The sequence below is a fragment of the Pieris rapae genome, chromosome 12, assembly GCF_905147795.1.
Source record: "Pieris rapae chromosome 12, ilPieRapa1.1, whole genome shotgun sequence".
NCBI lineage: Eukaryota > Metazoa > Arthropoda > Insecta > Lepidoptera > Pieridae > Pieris > Pieris rapae.
Window position 1 is genome coordinate 553,874 of NC_059520.1, and position 25,465 is coordinate 579,338.

General features: G+C 32.1%; 1 protein-coding gene across 4 annotated transcripts in view; it reads left to right on the plus strand.

The window, feature by feature from the left end:
- LOC111002135 (polypyrimidine tract-binding protein 2) overlaps nucleotides 1–25,465 on the plus strand; it is a 323,058-nt gene that overhangs the window by 183,725 nt on the left and 113,868 nt on the right. For 2 of the 4 annotated variants that reach the window (XM_045630522.1, XM_045630523.1), the window contains one exon: nucleotides 23,338–23,394. The exons of the other annotated variants lie outside the window; for them this stretch is intronic. In XM_045630522.1, the coding sequence (XP_045486478.1) occupies nucleotides 23,338–23,394 (57 nt within the window). The remainder of the gene's footprint in view (nucleotides 1–23,337; nucleotides 23,395–25,465) is intronic. 4 annotated transcript variants of the gene reach the window in all.

Below are 25,465 nucleotides of genomic sequence, written 5' to 3' on the forward strand. Positions count from 1 at the left end.
ATTCGTTATTTATAATTATGGTTTAATTAAATAGTCTTATTAAAATTATTTCTTTAGCTACTGAAAATTGTAACTGTACACATATAAAATGAAAAGTATACTTAATAATGTAACAAGCGAACGCTTTTAAATAACGAGATAGAGCTCAAGAATCTTATAAGTTAATGTTTTCGTGTACAAAGAGCTCTTTGTGAGCGAATAACGGGCTTAAAGGTTGTTTCACTGTGATCTAATATGATATTTTGATTATTTAAAAAGCTCTATATCAATTCAATATCGACTTGAATAATATGAATGGAAAGATCTTTTCCCTTTCAACAATACCCTATTAAGAATACCTGAAATATAGGCGACACAAATCGCTGTTTGTTCCATAGAAATATGTTTTGGTATATATTCAATGTAGAGTTGTATATAATTGATAGAAGCTCCTAAGCTTTTTGTTTGGCAATAATCATTAAAAATACAAGAATAAACATCACCACATATACCAAGTACGTTTATTTAACTCACAGCTGGCGTGTTTCTCGTATAAATAAATCGAAAATCGAACTTTCTACCCATAAAACAGGACTCCTTTGTGATGGCTAGCCGGGAAGGAATTGAGTTGGGGGGCAAGGGGGTACTTGCATCGTACTAGTTTGCACTTGCCTTGGTCAGGAAGCGCAGCGGAATGCCGTCAGTCTTGCATTGGGAGGGGGGAGGTGCGAGGGCAATGCACGCTGCGCCGGCGCTTCTTACTTTCATTCACATCTATACGTATGTTTGTTGTACATATAAGTACCTTTGCATTGTACTTAGACTGTTGCCGTTTATAGGAAAACCTATCAAATTGCGTTCGTTGGAAATATTTGAGTATTATTCGTGTTGAATACAATAAGATGCATTTCTTGGAAAGCTGATTTATCGGTACGAACTATATTTGCTTACTAAACATTTGAAAAAGGCACATATGATTCGGTTTCTTGCCAAAGTTAGTGACGAATTACATAGGTTAACGGACCTTTTTTTTGTCCGTTGAGTGAATTTACAAAAGTTCTATTATATTTTTAGTCCCTTTAATTTTTATGTTTTCGAATATAAATAAATAAATTTTCTTCTAATAAATTGTGTGAAAGTTAGATGCTGGCTTTTAGTTTAAAGTATTAATTTTTGTGTTATTTTAGTATACGTTAGGTTATTCTTTAATTTTGTTGAGTTATTTTAATTTAATTTTTGATTTAGTTAGGCATTTAAGGTAATTTAATTACATTAATATGATTATTTATTTCATAATTCTACAGCTAAGATAAATTATATATAATAACAAACACTGAAAATATACCCAGAGATGGAATATATAATACATTTAATTACAAAAAAGTAAGTACTTACTAAGGTTGCCAATATATATAGATCACTTGTTAGTGATAAGGCCGCCCGCCTCTAATAATTTATGTTATTTGTTTTATTACAACAAAGTATAATTATTAATTACTTCATTAAACTTTCAAGATACTAAACTACTAGAGTTTACGTTTACCAAAAGTAACTTTCATTTATTTATTTTTTCCCAATAGCATTACATTAATATTGCTGACCTTACATAATGAATCCGTGATCCTACTTTTAAATTTGCCGCACACAAAGCAAACGTGTGACGCGGCAACTGCCGGCACTTTGCAAAATAATAATTCAAATGCATAACGTGTGACGTAATATTTAAATTTCTTTCTTTTCAGGTATGTATGCTGTTTTTACGATCGATGGGTATAGTGAGTAAGGCAAAAGTGTTAATAACTATTACAATGCCTGCGTTCGTGAGCAAAGTAAAAGGTACAAAGAAAATTCTGTAGCATCAAGGTCTGTGAACAAAATAATATATAAAATATATATTATGATCGTTAGTACTCAATGCAAAAGGTTATAATCTAAATAAACTTGATTCGCTTGTTTGAACACTGGAATAACACATACATTGTTACTTTCTACATATAAATTAGCATTATTACAGTTGTTTTAATGTGACGTATTTATAGACTAACAAAAATAATTAACAAACCAGTATAAAACATTGTTTCAATTTGTGTAAGGTTACAATGCAAAATTTATTAAAATGTTCTGTTTTCATAATTGTAACGTAATGGGAGATACTCAGAAATGTTTTGTTGAAATCCTCTCAGACATTCTTAAAGTCTATAAATATGTAAAGTGCTTGAGATAAAGTCGTCCAAAATTTAGACGATTCATGTAACGACTAAACAATTCTTTTGATTTAAAATAAATTATAATTTGGACAATGTTCTTATTAACTAGGTAATTTAAAAGTTTACATCTACAAAAATAACATACAAATATGGCGAGGTCAGATAGTAAGTAAATTTACGTACAAACATAAAGAATTTAGTTTTTTGATTATAAGTGAATATATTTCTGAAGAAATATCAATTTGTACATAAAATAAGAAACATTAATCAGTTAAAAGCGAATTGCGAAAAGCGTGGCCAGCTAGAATTTATAGTATTCCCAGTATATTCAGTATAAAATATTGGATAGTGTTGGGTCCCAGGTGGTGGCTGGAACTGCGCAAGTTTCGCTAATGTACGGCTTAAACGATGACAATGTTGGGGTCTTGCCTACACAGGCTATTGACTTTTATGATTGACAGCTAAGTTGGTTACTTTGCGCTTAGTATACGGGTAAAAGATATTTGTATATTAAATAGGTTTTACTCATGTGTGTTGTGACATACTTGTCTATGAGGCATCTTATTCGTTATTCAAATTCAAATTCAAATTCAAAATTTATTTATTCATGTAGGTAACAATGTACACTTATGAACGTCAAAAAAAGAAATATTATATGAATTTAATTTTACATTTACTGCCAGTTCTCAAATCAAGGGCGTAGAACGGAAGAGAAGAACTGGCAATAAACTCTCCGCCACTCTTTTTAATCGCCAAGTTTTTTTTTTACACAATGCTTGTAAGGAGCTGCAACCACTACACCATGTTCCATATGACATATTGAGTAATAAAGAATAAAAAATAAAAAATTAAAAAAATTAAAAACAAAGATTTGACCTCTATCAGCAGGAGGCATGGTGAAATAGGAGCACGCACTTACGTACTCGTGAGAACAACACGCAAAGACGTAGTATAAACAACTAATATCACCGCAAACACGAATTCAAGTACGACCAGTCACCACAAGTAGCACCCGTTCACGAGTATGACGCATGGCCAGCCATTGGCCCCCTCGCCATATTTTAGGGAGAGAGACAACCCGACGCATGGACGCCGCCACAAGCAATGACATTTGAGTGAGCATGACGATCCTTGAAATGTCTTGATATTCGTCTGTACACCAATTAAATTTATTGCTATGTGCGCATTTAGCATTCACTTGAACGGTGAACGAAAGCATCGTGAGGAAACCGGCTTGCCTTAGACCCAAAAAGTCGACAGCGTGTGTCTCAGCCACATGAGGCTGGTCCTACATAACCTATTTTTTTTATATAGAACAAGGGGCAAACGTGCAGGAGGCTCACCTGATGTTAAGTGATACTGCCGCCCATGGACACTCTCTATGCTAGAGGGCTCGCGAGTGCGTTGCCGGCCTTTTAAGAATTTGATAAATGATATGACAGATAATATATAGAAATTTGAGGCCTAGACCTAAAAAGGTTGGGGGCTCAGATTTATTTTTGTTTTGTTTTAAGGTAATTATTTCCCTTTGAAGCCTTATAAAAAATTACACAGCTACAAAACGTAGAAAAACATTTGATTTAAATAACTCTTTCGAAAATATAAAAACATATTCCGAAGAAATATTCAAAGCTGAAACTCTGCGAATTCCAATTCGCGGTATCCAATACGTTTTTTACAAACCGAGGTCCTATTTTAGCCTTTAGCTTCGACTCTGAATCATACCCAAGACTACAGGTTACGTATCGTAAACAAGTAGATTTATTGTAGAACTCTGCCTATTTACAACTATTCCCAATAGAATTAAACAAATCAGCTACTTATAAATCGCTCCCGTGTCTGAGATTTATAACGTTTTCGCTACATCAAGGCCTTTATGTGAAAACCACACCTAAATTACGTGTAGGTATTTGTCAGTTAAATAAGGGATAACACCCAAGTAGTTTGCTCGTTATTGAGACTACGAAAAGTTTTTTATGTGTTTACTTTTGTGTATTTATATATGATCGAAGTTGTATGAAACAATATGCAGCCTAGTAGCTTCAGCGTGCGACTCCTATCCCTGAGGGCGTAGGTTCGATCCCCAGCAACCTATCTGTCGACCTATTTGTATATGTGCGCATATAACGTTCGCTCGAACGGTGAACGTGTGTGTTGTGAGGCACAGATAGCTATAGATTACTTATTAGATTATTATAGGAAATAATAGGTAATATTTGTAGTGTATAGCTCATGTAAAGTGTACTAAAATGGTTGGTTGGAGAATATTTCATTTAAATGTAAAAAATGCCTGTTATTGCTAGCTAGTTAAGCATTTTTAGAAAATTGCGTGTTACATAAAATAATTTTTATGTAACACGACATACGTATTTAATTACTCTTTTCTAAGCGCTCATCATTTCATCAAATTATGTATCATCATATAAGTAAATTAGTGCAAGTTTAAATCAAGAATTACTTTAGATATTTTGGGTCGTAATGTACAATTTTAAGATAAAACTCATTATTTTTATAAATAATTATTTCTTTATTGTTTATTTGTATTAAAGTTAATGAGTTATATTCATACCCGTGCCTACAAGTCTCGACACCGAAATACAGTACTTAACGAAATAAGATAAGTATAGTAAATGCATTCATAAAAATTGTCCACTGAATTCACAGCAATTTAAAGGCTGAACAATTTAAATAAGACGCTTTGAGTAGACCGTTTAAAGGTTATTACTGAGATTTCTTTTTTCCGACAATCCTATATTACGTCGTAAGATTTTCGCGACTGTCCGACTGATTAAACTGAAATTTAGCACGAGTAAAAAATGGGGTCGCAATTAAGAGGTTACCAGAACAAGGGAAAAGTGTACGAAAACTTCTGAGAACTGCTAAATCGTTAATTTACAACCTTAGTTGGTGAAAATTTCTAATGTAATTAAAAAATGCTGATTCGCAATTCGTTTGATTCGAATTTATTGGCTGTGCTGAATTTTTTCAATAATTTAACAATTTTTATTATTTAGTAGTAATTTGCATCATTATTATTAAAGCTTTAGAAATTTAACTTTTGGTTTTGTTGGTTGTTGGTTGGTTTGTTGGTTTTGTGGTTTAACGGTTTGACTTGCGTATGTCAGACAAGGTAAAATATTTAAATCCATCATTATCTTCTCTTGTTGCAGACTGTATTTCCCATTAGAACTTCCTGATGGGTCCAGTATTTCTTCCAAGTCGCGTTTATTCTTCTATCTACTTTGTTTTCACTGCTGTACCTATATAAGAAAGAAAGATACTTGTTTTCCTAAATATACATACTTGTTAACATATTCTATAGGTTAATTGTCTACTCTAATTGGCTGGCACATACTATTGGATAAATTTCTTGCTTTTCAATGCTTTGTTCATGTATAGCCCAGCCCGACTGTTTGATTTTACTATCCTATATTTTCGGTATCTAATGTTTGAAGCATTTTTTCTAGTTTTTAGCGGTGTCGCTGAAGACGGCTATGTCGTCTGCGAATTGAGGGTAATTAAGATGTTTGTTTCGTATCAAGAGGCCGTTATTATTTTTTGCATCATATACAACATAATCTTTTTCAGTAAATAAACTAAAGTACCATAGATATATGTATCGAACCTATATAACAAAAGTGCAGGGGACATTCATTGTCACAGGTGTCGATTACCGCCCGCTGTGACATTCAATTGTTTTTATTTTACATTTCATAGCTGGAAATAATTTACACTCTTTAATAGTAGAAGTAAAGGACCAATTACATAACGCACAACCATATAAACACGGGCTTTGATTATGTGCTGTGTATGAAGGAAAATAACTGTTAACACATTAGTGAGCAATCAATAATTCTTTAGAGATTTTTTATCATCCGTTAGAGATACCGTAACGGATAATTCTGAGTAAGGCTCATTAATTACTAAGCTCCACGTTAAAAATAATTCTAATATTTAATTTACAATTAGACTACGGTAATTTTATAACATCGTCTTTTTTGTAAAAATCAGTATAATCTAAATAATTCAGGCATGATTAATGAAGTTTTTTTAAAGAAAATACAAATCCTTTAATTTATATTACAAAAATATAAAGCTTTCAGAAACAATATAAAAACATTGATTAGAAGTATAATCATACCTGGTATTTGGCCAAATTACCATCACGAGATAAAGTAGAAATCGACGTAACACTGTTCCTAATCAGAAGTGTTATCGGAACAAAGCTCGAAAGCTGACGATTTGATAAAGCAGATAACAGAAACATCAGCATATTGATTTTATTTTTAGTTTACATTGTTATCGAATGTGTAATTCACATACTAGGAACATTTTCATATCTTCTGTTTAATACCGAACAAAAATATACTTAATAAACCTCACCGAATTTCATCTGTGGTTAGGTAATGACGTTTTGAATACAAATTGGATCGTAAAAGTATTAAAGTCATTAAAGCAGTAGCCTAGAGGTTCAGCTTTCAATAGCTAAAAACAAATATGAGTGTAAAGTACATTATATGACTTATGCTTTTAAAAGAATACAAAAATTAGTAGCTATTTGCATTTTATATTTTTAAAATATATCCTCGAAACTCTACTCTATTGTACGTATCTAAAATGTCTAAGTTGCACCTATGATGAAAATCGCTAGTACGAGCGTACTTGCACGATGCTTAGTTTAAACAGTGGTGAAGGCTAGTTCAACGAGAAAGCTTCACTGATCCTTGTCGGTCTCAACGACCGGTGCACAGTCTTGACCGAAAGCAAATATAGCGTGCTCTGGTGAAGCAAAAGATTTTGTATTATAAATTGTTGTTCACAAAAGTAGATGTAATAATAATCGTTATCTATTATCCAAACTTTAAGATATCTACGTTTGTATATTATATACTTACGTAGTATAATGTAATAATATATAATAAACGTATAATGTTTCATGAATACACTACTATAATATTTTAAACAAATATATCATATGATTAATTATTACATAATATGGGCATGTATTAAAAAAATACACTTCTTTTTGTAAATCCTTAAATTTAAATTCCAATCATAATTAGTATTTCAATGTCTGTAGATTTTAAGTAATAAATAAATTAAAAAAATAATCAAAATCATAAATCATTATGGACCCTGTACCCCTGTACGAGCAAAAGCCATTTGCTCCACATCTGTCTATCTTTTGCTTTGATGATCCAGTTTTCACCACCTTTTCTTTTTATTTTATCAACCCATTTTTCCTTTGGTCAACCTCTTGATCTTCTATTTGTCCTTGCCAGGTAGCTTACCGTGCAATATGACCCGCCCAGTTCCATTTTTGTTTTTGAGAATATTCTAAAGCGTCTATTATTATTATATTATCGGCCCAATATAACTTTCTTTAATGGAATTATGATACAACGTATTTGTACAGTCCGTCAACTAGTGAATAAAACGTCCGAGCAAGATTCGCTTACTGTCGCTTACTTATCAGTGGCCCCAATTGTTTGGTTAGGTAATAGAATACGGTAGGCTTAACAGGCCCATCGCGGACGTTACCGGGTTGCGTTTTAGAACCGTTAATTGCCTATTAAATGTCACGTATAAACGATAAACTTAATTAATTTGAACATAATCGGTTTAGTGCAGTATAATTCTGGGAATTGTTCACAAGTTTTATCTCATCTAGGTTTAATTTATGTTTGAAAAAAAAATTAATTTAAGGTTTCTACTATCAAAATATTACCTGATAATAATATTTATTACCCCACAAAACTTCGTACATAAATAAATTACCACTGTTTATTATTATAAATAAATAATTGTAATTCTTCTTTTGAAATTATTATTTGTGTGTTAACACAATTAGTTGCAGTAACTTGTAAGATCGTTCGTGTGATAGAACACTGACTTTAAATAAATTCAGTTTTCTATTTTCAAAAACAAAGTATTTCTTAAGTATCACTTACGAAGTAAATACCCAAGAAACCTACATTTGCTAAATGCATATATCGATATTTATACATCGCTAATGGCTTCTTTTTAATATATAATGAAAAGACAGGCAAAAAAATATATCTATGCCACGCCCTATTTGAACTTCTTCTTATTGGTTATTGACCTTCTAGATATACCGATATATAGATTCAGTTTTTTATTTTCCTAAAGAGCCACTTAATACTGTATAGTAATTAATAACTGTATAGTATTTGTCAAACAATTTCAATATAACAATTAGCATTGGTCACGTTTTCAATAAAAATATATATAAAATGTCTACAGGTAAGAAATTAATAATACTGGGTCCTCATTTTGTAGTATTGAAGATTTTCATTAAGTCGAATTGTCGACCCCTGTTCAATCATGCGTAAAATACATTTGTATGACAGTTTTTTCAGCTGCAAGACAATCTCAGACCTTCGACTTTCCAACTACGACCAACCTTTAATAAATACCTTTGGCACTATGTAATGTTTATTTCTTTATGTACATGTATGTATGTATGTGCTTATTAATAATAATAAACGTTATAAAACTATTGTACGTATGGAAATACATGTAAACAAATCGAGAGAACTTGCTCAAACAAAAACAGGTAAAAAAAGTTTGTAAAAAGCTTTAATATTTTCCATTTTATATACATATTTTCATTTACAAGTGCTTATATTTCGTGACGGGTGCGGTGCACTATACAAAATTAATGTATTGCCTTTACGAGGGCACAAGTGCACACCTGACGTTATTTTTGTTATTTTGCACCACGATAGGTCTATTCCATTTGACTATTACTTTTATGTCTCTGTTAAAAATACAATATTAATTGTTTTTGCATAAATAATTTTGCCATTACACAAAGGCAATTTATATAACACAGTTATCTAAAAGTGTAACAATTAAAACGCAAATTCAATTTGTATAAAATAGGATCATCTTCTTGTATTTGTTTATTATTATATGAAATACAAGAATAACATGGTGTCAGAATAACTTAAACCCAACAATTTACTGCTAAGGTTGGACATTGAAAGCCTACACTTGAATCGGGCTTACTTTTAAAATTAAACGATATACACGAAAAATAAAAATAGCTATAGAATGATCCATCCTGTCTTGTATGTCAATATAAGCGTGTTGACTTAAACTTAATATAATTAACATAGACTAAGCTGGGGTATTTAACGTAGAAAATAGAAAGAAACTATGGAACTAAGTAAATAAATGGTGTTGCGTGATCTTTCTTCCACACAAGTTTATTTACGACACTGTTCTTATCTGTTAGTTCAAGCACACTTAACTGCGTTTTATCTTTGTAACTATCAGAAAAAGTTAAGAAAAAAGTTCGTCAAGGTAACTTCTAATGATATAGTAGTACTGTGTATATCTCTGCTCAAGATTTCTCATCACGAGGAATTAAGTTCTATATATATATAAACGATTTTTTTTCTTTATGTAGCAAAGGTTAAATGTTCAGGAGGCTCACTGATGGTAAGTGATAGACACTCACATTGTCAGAAGGCTCGCAAATGCGTTGTCGGCCTTCTAAGCAATAGTACGCTCTTTTTTTGATCCCTAAGTCGAACGGAAAATGAAATACATTGGTGGGCTGGTTTCACATAAAGGTGGTGCGCGGCAAAAACTAACTTAAATGCTTTTGTTAGTTGGAGTGAGACGTAACTTCGATGACGGCAAGCGAAAGATGGCTGGTGATACAATAAAAAGACTAAAACTCAGCTGCCGGTATTAATGCGAACAACTCATCTGAAAACTCCGTGGTAAATGCGTTAGAAGATGCAAAGGCATGTGGGGCCAAATTTTCTTATTTTTCTTGGTCCGTATATTTTATCGGTCTTGTCCAAAATTGCATCTTCGATAACCATTTCTTTAATGTATTTATTTAATTGATTAATAGTTAATAATTAACCAACAATTGCTATAAGGGATCGAGATAAAGTTCGTAACACAAGCCACTATGAGAACAATAACATGTAATTAAACGCTAATAAACCCCTAATTCGCTATCCGCACGCAACGATAATTACATTATAAGTTCTTGTACATCGTTACCTGTCAATACAGTTAATCTCTCTTAGAGCTATTAATTAGCCGGTATAAAGATCAAAGCACAGTTTGCGATCCGTGGCAAGTCCCAGTCAACTTAGTAATGAGGCTGACAGTTTAAAGTTTTCGTCCAACCCACTGACAATGTATACTTAAACTTTATCGATGCCAATAAGGACGAAATTCGCGTTTACTCCGTGTCCTATCGCTTTGTTGAAGACGAAGTTTATCTGATGTATTAGCGATCTGTACTGAATAAATTTATGTAGTGTAATAGTTTAGTTAGGATTAAGTGTTGAGGTCTGTTTCACAGTTTTGCAGTTTGGTCGCGTTCGCCGAATACCTGCGTTAGTGAGATTGGTGTTAATCTGTTAAATCGACTGAGGAATGTTAATTTGATCCTTCAACGCCCAATATTGTTTGCGTGAGCCTTTGATCGGGTCATCGGGATCCGTTTTCTCTCCTATTACTGTCATTATATGGTAACTTATAAAGTGGTGAAGTTACTGAACTTTTGAAACTATACTTGATAATAAATCTAATATAGTTTAATTAATTAACTAAGCCATTAAATTAATTAAATAACTATATTCATCAATTTTTACTTAAAATATTAAACGGAAATAATTATGAACAAATATGATCAGATATGAAAGAAAATAGCTATTTGACCATGCCTCCTGATAGAGGACAAATCAATGTTTTTAATTTAATTTATTATTATTAATTACTTGAGATTTCATGTAGAACATGGTGTAATGGTTGCAGCTCCTTACAGACGTTGTGTTAAACAAAACTATTATATAATATAATTACTATATATTTATTTAGACGTTTATAAGTCTTCATTGTGTTACCTGTATGAATAAATGATTTTCAATTTAAATAAGATATAATATGATCATCATATATCTATATAATATGATATATCTATTTTCGTGCATATAACAAAAAATCTTCCGTGAACTAAGTGTACTTGTCGATTTATTTTCTATAATAAAAGAAAATTCCTGACATTATATAAGTTATGAAACCGAATACAAATTACTAGCACCCCTGTTTAATGGATCGTAATTTTCCGGCAAGATGACACCATGTTTTCTTAAGACTTTATACAGTTCATTTGGAAGCTCATGGATCACTCTTTTGCCTTTTAACCTGACTGAAAAGGAAAGTCAAAATTTTCTGAGTTGTTGTGAAAATTATTACTTATTGGGGTCTCATAATTAGGCAATCTTTTGGTTCAAGTGGCAGTTGTGATTCCGACATTATTCAAAAACCATAACGATTCTTTTTTATAGAACAGGGGGCAGGAGGCTCACCTGAGGTTAAGTGATACCGCCGCCCACGGGCACTCTCAATTCCAGAGGGCTCGCTTGTGCGTTGTCGGCCTTTCAAGAATTTGCACGCTTTTTTCTTAAAGGACCCTAAGTCGAATTGGTTCGGAAATACTTCAGTGGTGGTGGTGCGGGGAAAAAACTGCCTTGAAAAATTATAAAGTTTTGTATCGTATAGTTCTTAACGCCACAGATATTAAACTATATATGATACAGGTAAAGGAATTATATATTAAGTTTACAGACTAAGGGAGCAGATGATACTGTATCATAAAACTCGACTGTGCCAAACAGAAAAGTTTGAACATTTTAACATACGTTTATGGATTAAACGGCCAACTAGTCGAGCGAAACGTTGTATGGGGGACTCCGGATATTGAAGCACGTAATCTCAATACAGTGTCTCTAACAATTTATCGGACGATGAATGGTCCCGCCATTATTTCCAACCCTTAACCTTACTTATTAATATCGATAATTTATTGTAAATTGCCTTTGAGATTTATGATATGAATGAAGTACATTTTAATGTTCATGAAAATCACATGAAATATTCACATCGCCATTTACTTAGAAATAATACAGGCAATTCAAGATAGAGGTATAAAAACTATAACAATATTGCGAGTTTTATCTGAAGATCAAACGTTATCGACTTGAATCTCCCTTCCGTATACAGTTTAATTTAAATTACTCTTTGTAGTCACGTGTTTTAACTTGTTAAAAAATCTTTAAAACAGTAAATGTACGTCTTACTCTAAAACAGTTTTGAATGAAGCAAAATTTAATGCAGATGTGACGTGGTAACTTCAAAGAAATGTTGAACAAGATATGACAAAGCGAGATAAAAGCTTCACATTTCCCACTATTTAAAGTTTATAAGTAACAAAAGGCGGAGGTTGTCATAAGCAAATTAAAATTTAATGCCCTCGCACTGTTTCCCGTACGAAAGTTTTGATTTATTCTGTATATTTATTTATATGCATATTTCACTTGCAGCAGTAACAACAAAAATGCAATTACCTATAGGTATTTATCTTGAGGGCTACAATGTGAGCCAACCACTGATCCACCGAGTACCATGCACGCACTTTGCCAATCAATAAGATGATTAAGAACTTAGTATTCTTCTGAATATATTCTATTAGCAAGCTGTGTTTGCCTAGTAGCTTTAGCATGCGACTCATCCCTGAGGACTTTCCATTACATTATTATGTACGTATTTAACATTCGCTTCGGTGAAGGAAAATATCGTGAGAAACCCGGCTTGTCTTAGACCCAAAAATTCTACGGCGTCTGTCAGGCACAGGATGCTGATCTCATACTTGCCTAATAGATTGATAAGTGATCATGAAACAAATTCAGATATCTGAAGCCTTTTTTTAAATTTAATAGGTATATTAGGTTTTATGTTTTAAGCTTATCATATTAAAATTTCTGCTCTTTTGAAATTGTAGATCCTATCTATATATAATATATATTATATATATATAAATCAAATGTTTTGTATATTTGTGATTTCAATAACTGATTGTATGGATGTCGAAGCTAAGGCGACAAACAGTTTAACATATCTGTGGATATATTTAGAATCGTCATTCCTTTAGCTAGGCAACTAATCATCCTTTCAGAAATACCCTATTTGGCCAAATCACAAAGACATTCAGATATTGAATTGAAAAATATTCCTTTGTTTTGTATAATTTATGATAAAAAAATCAAATACGCAGACAAACATTCATTGTCATTCATTTAATTTTTTTTGACATAGACATAACATTTATTGCTAACAAAACATACACAGAAACACATAAAATAACAATAATCTGTGCTGAGAAGAATTATGCTGAAAAGCAGACTGTCATTCTGCCAGAGACAACAGCAGCCAGTTTGTGCCTCAGTCGCAAAAAAAAATAACAGTGTAATAATATTTATTTATTTAGTAGAATAAAATCATAAAAATTGTTAATTATCATAAATATATTTTATTATATATTTATACGGATTAAAAACTATGTTTCGTGAGATTTTTGTTGAGTAATTACATGTTTATTATAACTTTGACGAAAATTTGATTTTAGTTTTGCCTATAAAATAACCTCTTCATGTTTTTTGAGTGTCGATTAAAAAATATTTATCGCTGCAGATTTACGCTTAGAAAAAAACAGTTGTTCAACTTTATTTAGACAAAGGCGTGAAAACGGTTCGCCGATGTGATTTTAGGAAAGTTTCATTTGTTCTAACTTTGTCTTACTTTATTATCCTTATTCCGTAATGGTTATTACTCAATTATTGGCTCAAGGAAAGCGTTTTTCCGATTAGATTTGCTTCGATATTGTTTGTAAGCAACATTTTAAGAATAACATAACAAACGTTACTTAACTTGTGATTGAAGTATTATTTTTGTATCGGTCCAGAAGTTTTTGTCCTTACAAACACACAAATTTACTTTATAATATATATAACTTTATAGTATATATCAATTGGTAAATATTGTTTGCTATCCCAGGATTTTAGTTCGGTCGCGGTTCTGCAGAGAAAATTTTATTGACAAATAGCTATAAAATGTTTGGTAACAACCCTAGCCATTGCAGACATAATATACCGATTTACAAATACGAAACTAGTGTTATTGTTGAAAAGTTTACATTTTAAAATAAACCACGCTCCCATAAGCGTTGCGAGTGGCTTGTGATTTACAACTAAAGCTTTGCCGAGTGAAAAATACCGGGCGATCTGTTTTTGTACTCTTATAATGTTTCCGAGTACATAGATGGGCGGCGAAATTGATGTTGAACATTGGCAATTGGATTAACACGTGCACATCTGGCTGTCTTAAATTATCTATGATTATTTCATTTAAAACTGTTACATCTTAGGTCATAGAACACGAGACTTGATATCTTGTATTCAATTATTTTATTTACTTATTTAATTATTTACTTACAGCCCATAACTCAGAATAAAAACATACCAAAATATCTAAATATAAAATATTAATTATAAAATAACTTAAAACACGATAAAATACAATTAAGTTATTAACAAAATTGCCAGTAAATGCTGTCCCGTAATCCCCAATATTATTTCTTTGTCTCTTTTGTTGTAGCTTTAAATGACTTGATACCCTGATTAAATATCATGTTGACAAGACATTTTTACAGAACATGTAGCAAAAGGGCAGTAGGCTCCTGTGATGTTCGATACTCACTGCCAAAAGCTCGCGAATGCGTTGCCAGCCTTTTAAGAATTGGTACGGTCTTTTTTTAAAAGAGCCTGAGGCGAATTGGTTCGAAAATACTTCAGAGGGCAGTTTGCACATAGCAGTGCGCTGTCGCATATAGTTAAAGCCGCGATGTTCATTTTCACTTTGAAAGTTTGTTTGAGAACCTGCACCTCAGCATGGTGGTAATGCGTTTAAGCCGATAGTCTACAGATCGATTTAACTCGGGTTTTTCTAAATAAATTGTGCGAGTTAGTTCAAACATGGAAAATCAATGCTCGCGTTCAAAGCAGGTCAATAGTTCAATAATCATGTAACTAACGGCAATTATTACGTAATCAGTTATCTTTGAATGCAGTGCATGAGCTTAATGCATAATGCAATCGAGGCTCCTTCCGCTGCCTATAGAATTGAATAAACTTTGAAAAAGATTGATGGAAACTTGTATATAAACAATATCATTAGTTGTAAGTAGTGTAATATAGAGTATGGTAAAATATGTCACTATGTGTGAAATTACGGGTCCTAAGTTTGATTGCCCTATGTATTCACGACAATCTGATAACGTACATGTGATAAAAAATCAAATATATACTGATCCTAATTGTTACTGGACCACACTACTAATTTTGCTCTTAAAATAATTTACCGTAATAAAAAGCTACAGACAAATACGACATACATTGATATAAATTAAGGAGATTCACAACATATCAAGGAATTATAGAAGATTTAGATACACTGAAATATTCATATCTTCATTATTCCCGCATTACCTCCAGCAAGGCAGTTGATGCTTGTTGAGTTGTATGAAGTCATTTGCGTGTTGAGATATCCGTTTCCGTGCGAATTAATTGGACCATGACGTACGGAAGGAAGGCTACAACTCACGTAGATTGCTTAGAATAGTCTAATATTTATGCTAGATTTCAGGCTCTAGTTGTTAACAGACTTTGCTTGCAAGTGTGAAAATGTTACATGGGCAGATATTTTGAGTCTATCCAAATATACATGAGTTAGATTTGCTCTGAAAGAAACACTTTTTTACAATTAAGCAACAAGATTTTGGAAGTAAACATAAACATAGATATATGCTTATGTGGTCTCTGGTCTCTCACAATGACCAGGGCTGCAGAATAGTCTGCTCCTCTGAATAAAGCCGAGCCAGAGTCAATTACGCTCACACTTAAAATGAAGCTTTTAATAGAACAGGGGCAAACGAGCAGGAGGCTCACCTGATGTTAAGTGATACCGCCGCCCATGGACACTCTCAATGCCAGAGGGCTCCAGAGGGCGTTGCCGGCCTTTTAAGAATTGTTTTGCTCTTTTCTTGAAGGACCCTAAGTCGAATTGGTTCTGAAATACTTCATTGGTAATTTTTCCTTGTTTTTTAAAGGAATAAATGTTATCTCTCACAATTTAGTTTTTTTTTCTTTGATAATTGTTAATTCGTGTGTTTTTGTTAGTAATTAATGTTATGTCTATATATTTATTCAATGCAAATCTGCAGTTATATAGTTATTTGATAAAACATATCTCTAAAATAAACACTGTTTAGGCCTTTCAGAGAGTCCATATTATGTAAATAGTTCTGCAGTACTGACATTTAATAAGCAAATTATTATGTTGATTTCGTAAACAGATGACCATTCAGGATATTATGTTGTATGAAATATCACTTTTGAAACAATAAGACCAATTAAAACTGACCAGCTTACATTGTCCACAGGTATTTAAAATCATACCAGAAAACTTGACAATTGTTATCACAAAAATATGAATTGTAATATTTCCGTGATTGTTGAAACCTAATCTAATTAACTTTAGACACGAACTCAATGTGTTAACGGCGACCCGCCGACCCGAGTGTAATCCACCCAAAATCACAACCTCTGTCTTCATATAAAAGTCTATATTTGTTTGCACATGGATCTCATTAGCATTCAGAGTGCGCTCCCGGCCGCTCACCGAATAAAGCATCTGCTAAATGTCTCGTGCTTACTAAAACTTACCAGTAATTATCTGTTAACATTCCCAACTTTGACCTCGCAAAACTCGGCGTCTTTCTGGAGGCGCTTTTCCGACCCTAATAATCAAGAGATTTTTAATGAAAAAGATTGTTCCCGTTATTTAGAAAGTTACTAAAGGGATCCTGTCCAAAGTTTGTTTTGATTTAGTACGCCCTGCGTATCCTTTTCAGTGGTTTTGTATCAGATTAGGGTAATTAAAAATTGAACAATTGTTTTATTGTGTATTGATTAATGAATTCCCGAAACCTTACAAAGTAAATAAGGAACAATGGAAAGTGTAAGAAATATAAACGTCAATTATTTCTAAAAAGGTTCAATTCATTGATTATTTTATTTTTTTTAATTTGGAACAATTTTGTATATCGTTACGGTTATTTTCTCCTTACAATTTCGCGAAAAATACGAATAGTAGATGGAAATATGACTGGTTATGATAGATTAGCAAGGTGTTCTATTATTTTATTTCTGTACCCCTGTCCCATCGATTTTCAATTAATCTTTTGTCCCCTCTTCCGCTTCGCTGGGGCTTTATTTCACTTTGTGTGAAAATGTTGGGGCTTTTATTTATTTTCATTTTGTCGTGTTTGCAGATATGAAAGGACTTGCATCGATTCAGTGGAATCCAGTCTTGGAATAGCTAAACAAACACGTATATCAACATTGAAATCACATAGCTCGGTTCTTCATACTGAGATCGGTCTGCTTATTTTTATTTACATTTCTCTATTTGTTCGACATTTTCTTTCGGCTCTTCGTCAAAATTAATAGGTAAAATTTTATGACTGTTTTAAAATATTGTATCGTAAATAGATTTTAGTTTAAAGCTAAGTACAAAACTTTCTTGAATCGTAAATTTATAAATTATTACGAGCATTCAACAAAAGTTGTAAAATATTTTGTTGCCGCTTCGAAAATCTAAATAAATAAAATTTTTATACTGCCCTCATCTTTAATCATCTAATATCTACCACTATTAAAAAAACTAATTATTTTATGTCGTCATAATAAGTATATTATAGTGTAGATGTTAGGTACCTAATAAATAAAGTCAAAGTTTTTAAGTTTTAGAGACAGATTATTTTTTTATTTATCGTTAAATGGAATTAAGACTACCTTTGTATTTTTATTAGGGATTCTTATATATTATTGTAAAAATAAATCGATAAATGTATTTACATGGAGTAAATACAACTATTTAAGCAAAAAAAACGACTAACTCAAAAATTGGCGATGAAAAGCCGTCTGCGAAAAATCGGTCCACAACGGTTTTATGGTCGATATGTTAATAAACATCGGACGTGCCTCGAATTGATGAGATTAAGGTGGGATATGCATAGGATTATTGTAGACGCAACACGATCAATAGTCAAACATTTTTCTTTTTATTAAAAGTCATAGTCAAAATATATTAATCAAGTTTTTGTACACATAAACATTGAAAAATAATTATGAAATCATCAGTTACCTCATCAGAATAAAAGGTTGAGAGGGGAAAAACACTCTCCATCACTCTTCTTAATCGCTATTTTACTTGACAAGTTGCTTAGAAGGAACATTATACCTTCTGCCTCTTAACATGAAAAAATTTTGCAGAAATCTTATTCGTATTCATACTTAAGACTATACTAACATTTATTGTGTTTAATGTTCTAATTAACTAATGTCTGCGGTTAAAAATTCGCCCTTTTGGTATAGCAGTACATAGATGACTAGTTAAGAAATATATAATAAATATATAAAATAATAAAATAAGTTCAGTTTCCAAGAACAGCACAATAAGCCATGCCCAATTAGAAGAGTAGGTATTTTTCTCATAATACCAAATTCAATTACTAGTAAAAATGTTAACAAAGTTTGTATTTAATAATGTAAATTGTATCGGGATATTAATTTGTTAAAAATACAAACCATGCTTTGCGAAATAATACTTGATAAAACACGTAACTTATTAAATTCCCAGCTACGTTAGCCAGGTTTCTTAAGGCTTCGCTTTATAGCTTAATTTTAAAAATGTTTCGCATTATATGAGAGGAAAATAATACATTTCATAAAATGCTTGACGCGTTTTAAGGTATTTTTCATAATAACTCTTAGATCGGTAAAAACGTCTTAAGTCACTGCAGAAAAAGTAGTTTGACAGGTGCATCTTGGGTTTGATTCGCCTTTTATATAAGAAAATATTAATTTTAACCTATATTTTTAATATATAGAAACTGAAATATTTTGTAAACCAATTCGACATAGGGTCCTTCAAGAAAAGAGCGTATCAGTTATTGGAAGGCCGGCAACGCTCTTGCGATCCTTCCGGCAAAGTGAACTCACTTGTTAGTTCATGGGCTTCACTTAATATCAGGTGAGCCTATTATATAAAAATAAACTATTACTTGACACCTGGACTAATTTCGGATAATATTTATGACAATTAAATATTAGTGGTCTAGAATGCTGTACAATGAAGAGTTTTCTTCAAATTAAGATAAGATTAAGATTGAACAATTATATTTGTGAACAAGCCCTGGTTTTAAGCAATATATTATTTCTTGGAGTGAGTAGATGTTAAAAACATTGCCTTACAATACTTGTGTATGACTAAGGAGCTTTTTAGAATGGTCAGCTTAAAAAGTCTTACAGACAAACAGGGTTGGTTAGAATCGGAAAGAGCTTTTTCATTACTCAACTCACAATAAAAAGGTTTGATTTCAAAGCTCCGTAAATCCTGATCAAAAGAATTTCAATGTCATCAACATGGAGTAGCGTCGAGGGCGTATATACTTGATATTCAAGAATGTATATATTTCAATATTTGTACATATATACCGACCATGTACCTAGTACATAAAAGATTCCCGTCCGTATGTGAAATGTGACTATAATCTTTTCTTGCAAAAAATTCCTAGTGCTAGAAAATAGTTTATTCGTTAGGCGTAATCAAAGTATATAAATCAATATTAATATATTTAACTTGTTTAATTAATAAGATCATTACACGTATTTTAAGAGGCTACAACTTTGCCGGTCGGTTTCCCAACTTTGAACTTCTGACAACGCATCCCCAGCATTGTTTAAACTTCTGAACATTGCATGACATGAGCCGACGTCGGATTGATAACAAACATTGTTTTTAATTAATGAACTCTGATACATTCTTCAAATTTAATTGTATGTAATCCAAGTTATGGAAGACAAACGTTAATGTAAGGTGAACAGGTAAATACAGCGTTTAGATAAAATATGTATATTATATTAAAGTTATTTTATTATGTGGTATAAACATTTAAGCATAGTAATGTAAGTTACACTGTACCATAAATAAATTTTCGGTGGCAATTATATCGCATTTTTTAAACTTAAAATAAACTCTCTGGGTAGCCCTCGCTTCAAACACGATTTCCAGTCGTCGTGTAATGATTAGGATAGTATGTGAACAAAGAGAGAGGACAGACTAAGAATATAATGATGACTAATACTTTGCTTTTAAATATTTCACAATAAAACACAACACTTACTAAAAATATATAAAATTGACGTCGTAAGTAATATATAAAATTGGCAACATTTTAACCCAATTCAAGCGCGTCTAGCATAACCCGAGTGAAACCAAAAAATAAGTTAAAATATTATGTATCACCCTCGTCCTAATTTATCAAAAAAATATAAATATTTAAAACACTAAGTGTCTTCAATATCACCTTATGTAAGTTGTGTTTTATATTTTGCTAGCATTTAATAAGTTCTTTTACACTGCAGTTCAGTCCCAACGTTACAAATCTTTGTTTTTAAAATTTCGTAATTATTTCTGTATGAGGTACTGGTCATTATTTACATCGTAAAGAAGCATTTGACTCATGGTGGTTGTTAATACTATTTAGAACTCTTATTGTAAATTATCAATTTACTAATAAGTATATACCCTTCGTACGACATAAGGTATAAGGGCATGTGTAATTAAAATGGAATCTCAAGTGAAAGATATAAAACCACAGTCTTAAAAGCAATACAGTAATTAGTTCTGAGTCGGAAGCAGTACCGACTATAATAAAATTAAGGCGGTAGGTCATTGCCGTTTAAGCTGCATGCTAAAGTTTACTGCCATGAAAATAGTTTTAGTGTCTGTCGAGTGTCGGTGCTTTCTTGTGACGACGAATAAAATGCTTATAGCACTATTAAAATTATATGCTTGTCTTATATAGCAAGTATTTATTTGTTAGAATATACAGCCAATACATGATTCGGTCGATTGCTTGTCAAGTAACTCAAGAGTATTGATTGTCAGTATTCTTACCTGCTTTTATAAAAATCGGGAGAAAAGTAAGTCTCAAAGGAAACTTATAAAAGGCGTGCGTATACAAGAGTAGCAGTAAGCTTAAAAGTATACAGTTTTGTTTTTAAACTCGCATTGAAAAACATTGATTCGTGGAGTTTCACTCGCTCCATATCACTATTTTTTCTGTGAACGCAACAGTATTCTTCATTGATCCATAACTCAGGAAATACCGATTCGTATCCACTAATTGTCAACGCGTTCAGCAATCATTGAAGCATGAAATTCAAAAAATAATACATTCACAGCCATTTCAAAAATTCACCTGACTTTTAGATGTCAGTTTCATTAATATAGAAACGGGATTTTTCAATATGAAATCCAGCTTATCGGATGCACGTTCTATTGAATTTATTCAGCAGTGATGTCTTTCAATTCAGTAACCGATTCCCGTACTTCATATTTCATAAAAAATAAATCCATAAACAAGATATCTTTATTATATGGTCACTACGGGTTTTAATCAAACGAAATAATCGAATGTTTTGATAAACATCGTGATGAGTTTTTGTTGACGAATATTTCGACTTGAGTTGAATTAATCTTGGTCGTAATATGGACTAACATTTAATATTTTTTTCTTTAATAAAAACGTCAACAAAATGACTTTTAAAATCTACTCTTCATCTGTTTATTTCTTTCTTGAGAAGTGTGGCCTAGAGGCTTCAGCGTGGGAATCTCATACCTGAGGTCGTTGTTTCGATCCCCGGCTGTGCACCAACGGAGTTTCTTTCTATGTGCGCATTTAACATTTGCTTGAACGTTGAAGGAAAACGTCGTGAGGAAACCGACTTGTCTTAGATCCAAAAAGTCGATGACGTGTGTCAAGCACTGGAGGCTGATCACCTACTTGCCTATTAGATTTAAAAATGATCATGAAACAGATTCAGAAATCTGAGGCCAAGACCTAAAGAGGTTGTAGCGCCACTGATTTATTTTTATTTTTTGTTTCATATCTTTCTTATTCGTATTATCTGAAATCAAATTAGTTTCTTTCGAAATCTAACCAAGCTTGTTAAAGTAATAAGTATCATTAAAAATGCTTAGTATATGGACATGTTTATTGTATATTAAACTAAAACCCCTTTCAAATCACAACTGCAATTTAAATTAGGTATAATCAATGTATGATATCCCTGAAACAGCTATTCACATCTAGTGCGTAGAGAATCTGGTTTCAATAGCGTAGTGCCAATACATAATGGGCTTAGATTCCATTCTCCCTACGGTCTTTGTGTATGGCTATTAATGCAAAATCATTTACCCAATCGCTTCGGGCATGTGACAGGGATCATGTAAATAGGCTGTGTATTTCTTTGTTATTATAGGAACGAATTGTTTCATTTGTCATACTAAAACATAATTAACTTAATTTTATACTAATGCGTTTCAAATCCAGCTGACAACAATGATTTCTATTTGTGCACTTTAATAGTGATCTAGCCAAAAAAACTTCTTATTTGAAACCCGAACTCGTGGTGTTACAATGATAAATTTAGCTTTGAAGTTAAGTTATCAAAAAACTTTATTAAAATTAGGATTATTCTTTTCAATAAAACGCTTTTTCAAGTCCATATAAAACTTCTAAGATGCTACCAGTTTGAATATTATTTAATACTTCCAATAATAGAATGAGTATTGATCTTCAAATGAATTGTGATCCAAGACAATTTGGTGGCTATTTGCATGAGTAACGCTCTTGGTCTACAATAGACCGTTTAGCAATTCACAAACATAATGAAGTTAAGCGGAGATTGTGGCAACCCTGAATTGTGAGGAACATTTCACACTGGTAACATTGTGCAGGTTATACCTTAATCAAGTTACAGTTATGAGTTTTTGGGCGTTGTTTTATAGCTAGTACTAGTGCCGAATTATCCTCGCTATACAACCCTGGTTCTTAAAACGATTACAGGCTCTATAGCATTTTCTTTCTATTTTATTAAATACAATATCAACGTGTGTCAGGGATAGACGACAATCTTGATGCCCTAAAAAGTTATTAATTAAACGATGTGGAACCGTGTCATTATTAAATAAATAAAAAGTTATTTATATTTAAGTATAGTTTTCTAATCCCACATGCTCTAGTCTGATTTTTCATTTTATGAATTCCGAGTTAATCAAATTAATGGGATTTACATAGCAAGTAAAAACCGAAATGTAATAAAAATGCTAAAACAAAGCTTTTTCATTTCAGGTGAGTGAATCTTCACTACTTGAGTGCAGCAACGGGCGCTACACTGCGTCCGATACGGTAAGTTTTATTTCATCTTATTATGTATTTTAGAAAAAACATGATTATTTACTATAAATATACGTACTGTATTTTTTGATACTTTAAAATACAAAGTGTTTTATAACTCCTTGAATCCAATGTAAAAGTTTCATTAAGAAGTAATAAATTTAATTGAAACAAAATAATAAACGACTCAAATCCTCGTATAAGTGCTTCCCCCAACTTTGATTTTGTTCATTTTGGAGTAGACTCCGTGTTCAAGAGCACAGGCGCGAATTACATTAAAATCGGTTGTCTGTAAATTCGGTTTACGATAGTTGAACAGGGCAACGTCATAAGAAAATACTGATGGAATGGTTGCATTTTTCAAAGGAAACTTTATCTTTTTTTGTTTGTTAGATATTTTGTATTGATATTAAATGAGTCTTGTTTTTTCATGCGCGCAGCCGGCTTCATCGAATTTTAAGACGTTGTCACGCCAAAAAAAAATTATGTTAACATCTGGTAAATAATACCGGAACACAGATCTGATGCTTTTCTGGATTTTGTTTTATTTGCCGTATATTGGTGTAAATAAAAAATAACGCATCTAAAAATTTAAATAATATGTTATTACAATTTATTGCATAATTATTTGCTATGAGAAATTTTTCAACATTCCGCATTTCATTTTATGTTGCAATGCAGCTATTAAGTTTTCTTCTTAACAAGACCAAAAAAAGTACTTTTAAAAGACTCGAAGAGTTAATCAACAAGATTTTCATACTTGCAAAAGTATCAAAGCGAAACTCGCAATCCGCAAAGTTACTTCGCTTTTTTCGCTTTCCCAACTTGTAACATGTAAACATCCGATAGTCAATATAACTGCCATTCAACAGACAAATATCCTTAAGTGTACGGAACATATTAATTTAATTTTCATTACTGAAATCTTTACGTTGAAAAAGGTAATAGAATTAAGCCAGGGTAGGTCAAAGCAGATAAGAGTCCTTTATATCTCAGCGTAATTGTATTTACGGTATTCTAACTTTGTGAATTTCAAGAGCAAAAAACTCGTACTTATATTCCGCTAAGATGTTTGGGCTCTTTCGAGGACTTCTCAAATCAATGTGACGAATACTTTTTATATAATTGATGCAGATATATAAATTAGATATTTTTTATACAGTTATTTTGTAAACGAGCAGGAGGCTCATCTGATGTTAACTGATATTATCAGTATTAATGCCAGAGGGCTCGCGAGTGCATTGCCGGCCTTTTAGGATTTGGTACGCTCTTTTAAAGGACCGTAAGACGGATTGGTTCGGTTATAATGCTGCAGCATTGCGGTTAACAACTTTTTTTTTGTTTATGTTACCTAATTATGTAATACATACATTTTGTCATAACATGATTTGAATTCATTCGCATTCATCGCACTCGTACTTGTATACGTATTTTTTAGTTCGTCTAAAAGACATCTGTTGGCTTACAACCTGAGTATTTTTGTGTGTGTGAGTGACTTAGGCCTTATGGCAAGGATGATGCAGCTAGCTATACATATATAGCCTGCATCAATGTTTCCCTTGGCAATTTGAATGAAACACGCATTTCAATGGGTCGAGCCCGGTGCATCGGCCGGTAGCTCTTGACTTCTTGATAGGGTTGTCGACTGTTCTATATTTAAATTGCAATTGCCATACACTACTATTTCTACCCATTGTTTGGGTAATTCATAAATTATAATCTATACATTCGTTTTAATATATATATTGCAAAAATGTTATTACTGTTTGCAGACTGAAATAATAGATCGTTCTTAAAATCAGATAAGGTTAACAAATGTTATTGTGTATGTCTATACGTTATACTGTGTATATATGATATATATTTGCATATACGAGGCATGTATTTCATGGAAAAGCCTACTACAGTATTTAATAGCTTAGTACATTCAACATCATAATTCTGTGTGTTCAATGTGTTGAATGTTTAGCATGAATTGTAATAGACAATTTTTTATCAACCCTGTATGCAGGTTCCTGTTCACGGTTCGACTCGAAAGACTAATTAAGGCACAGTTTTTGCCACCTCACTCTTATGTTTTATT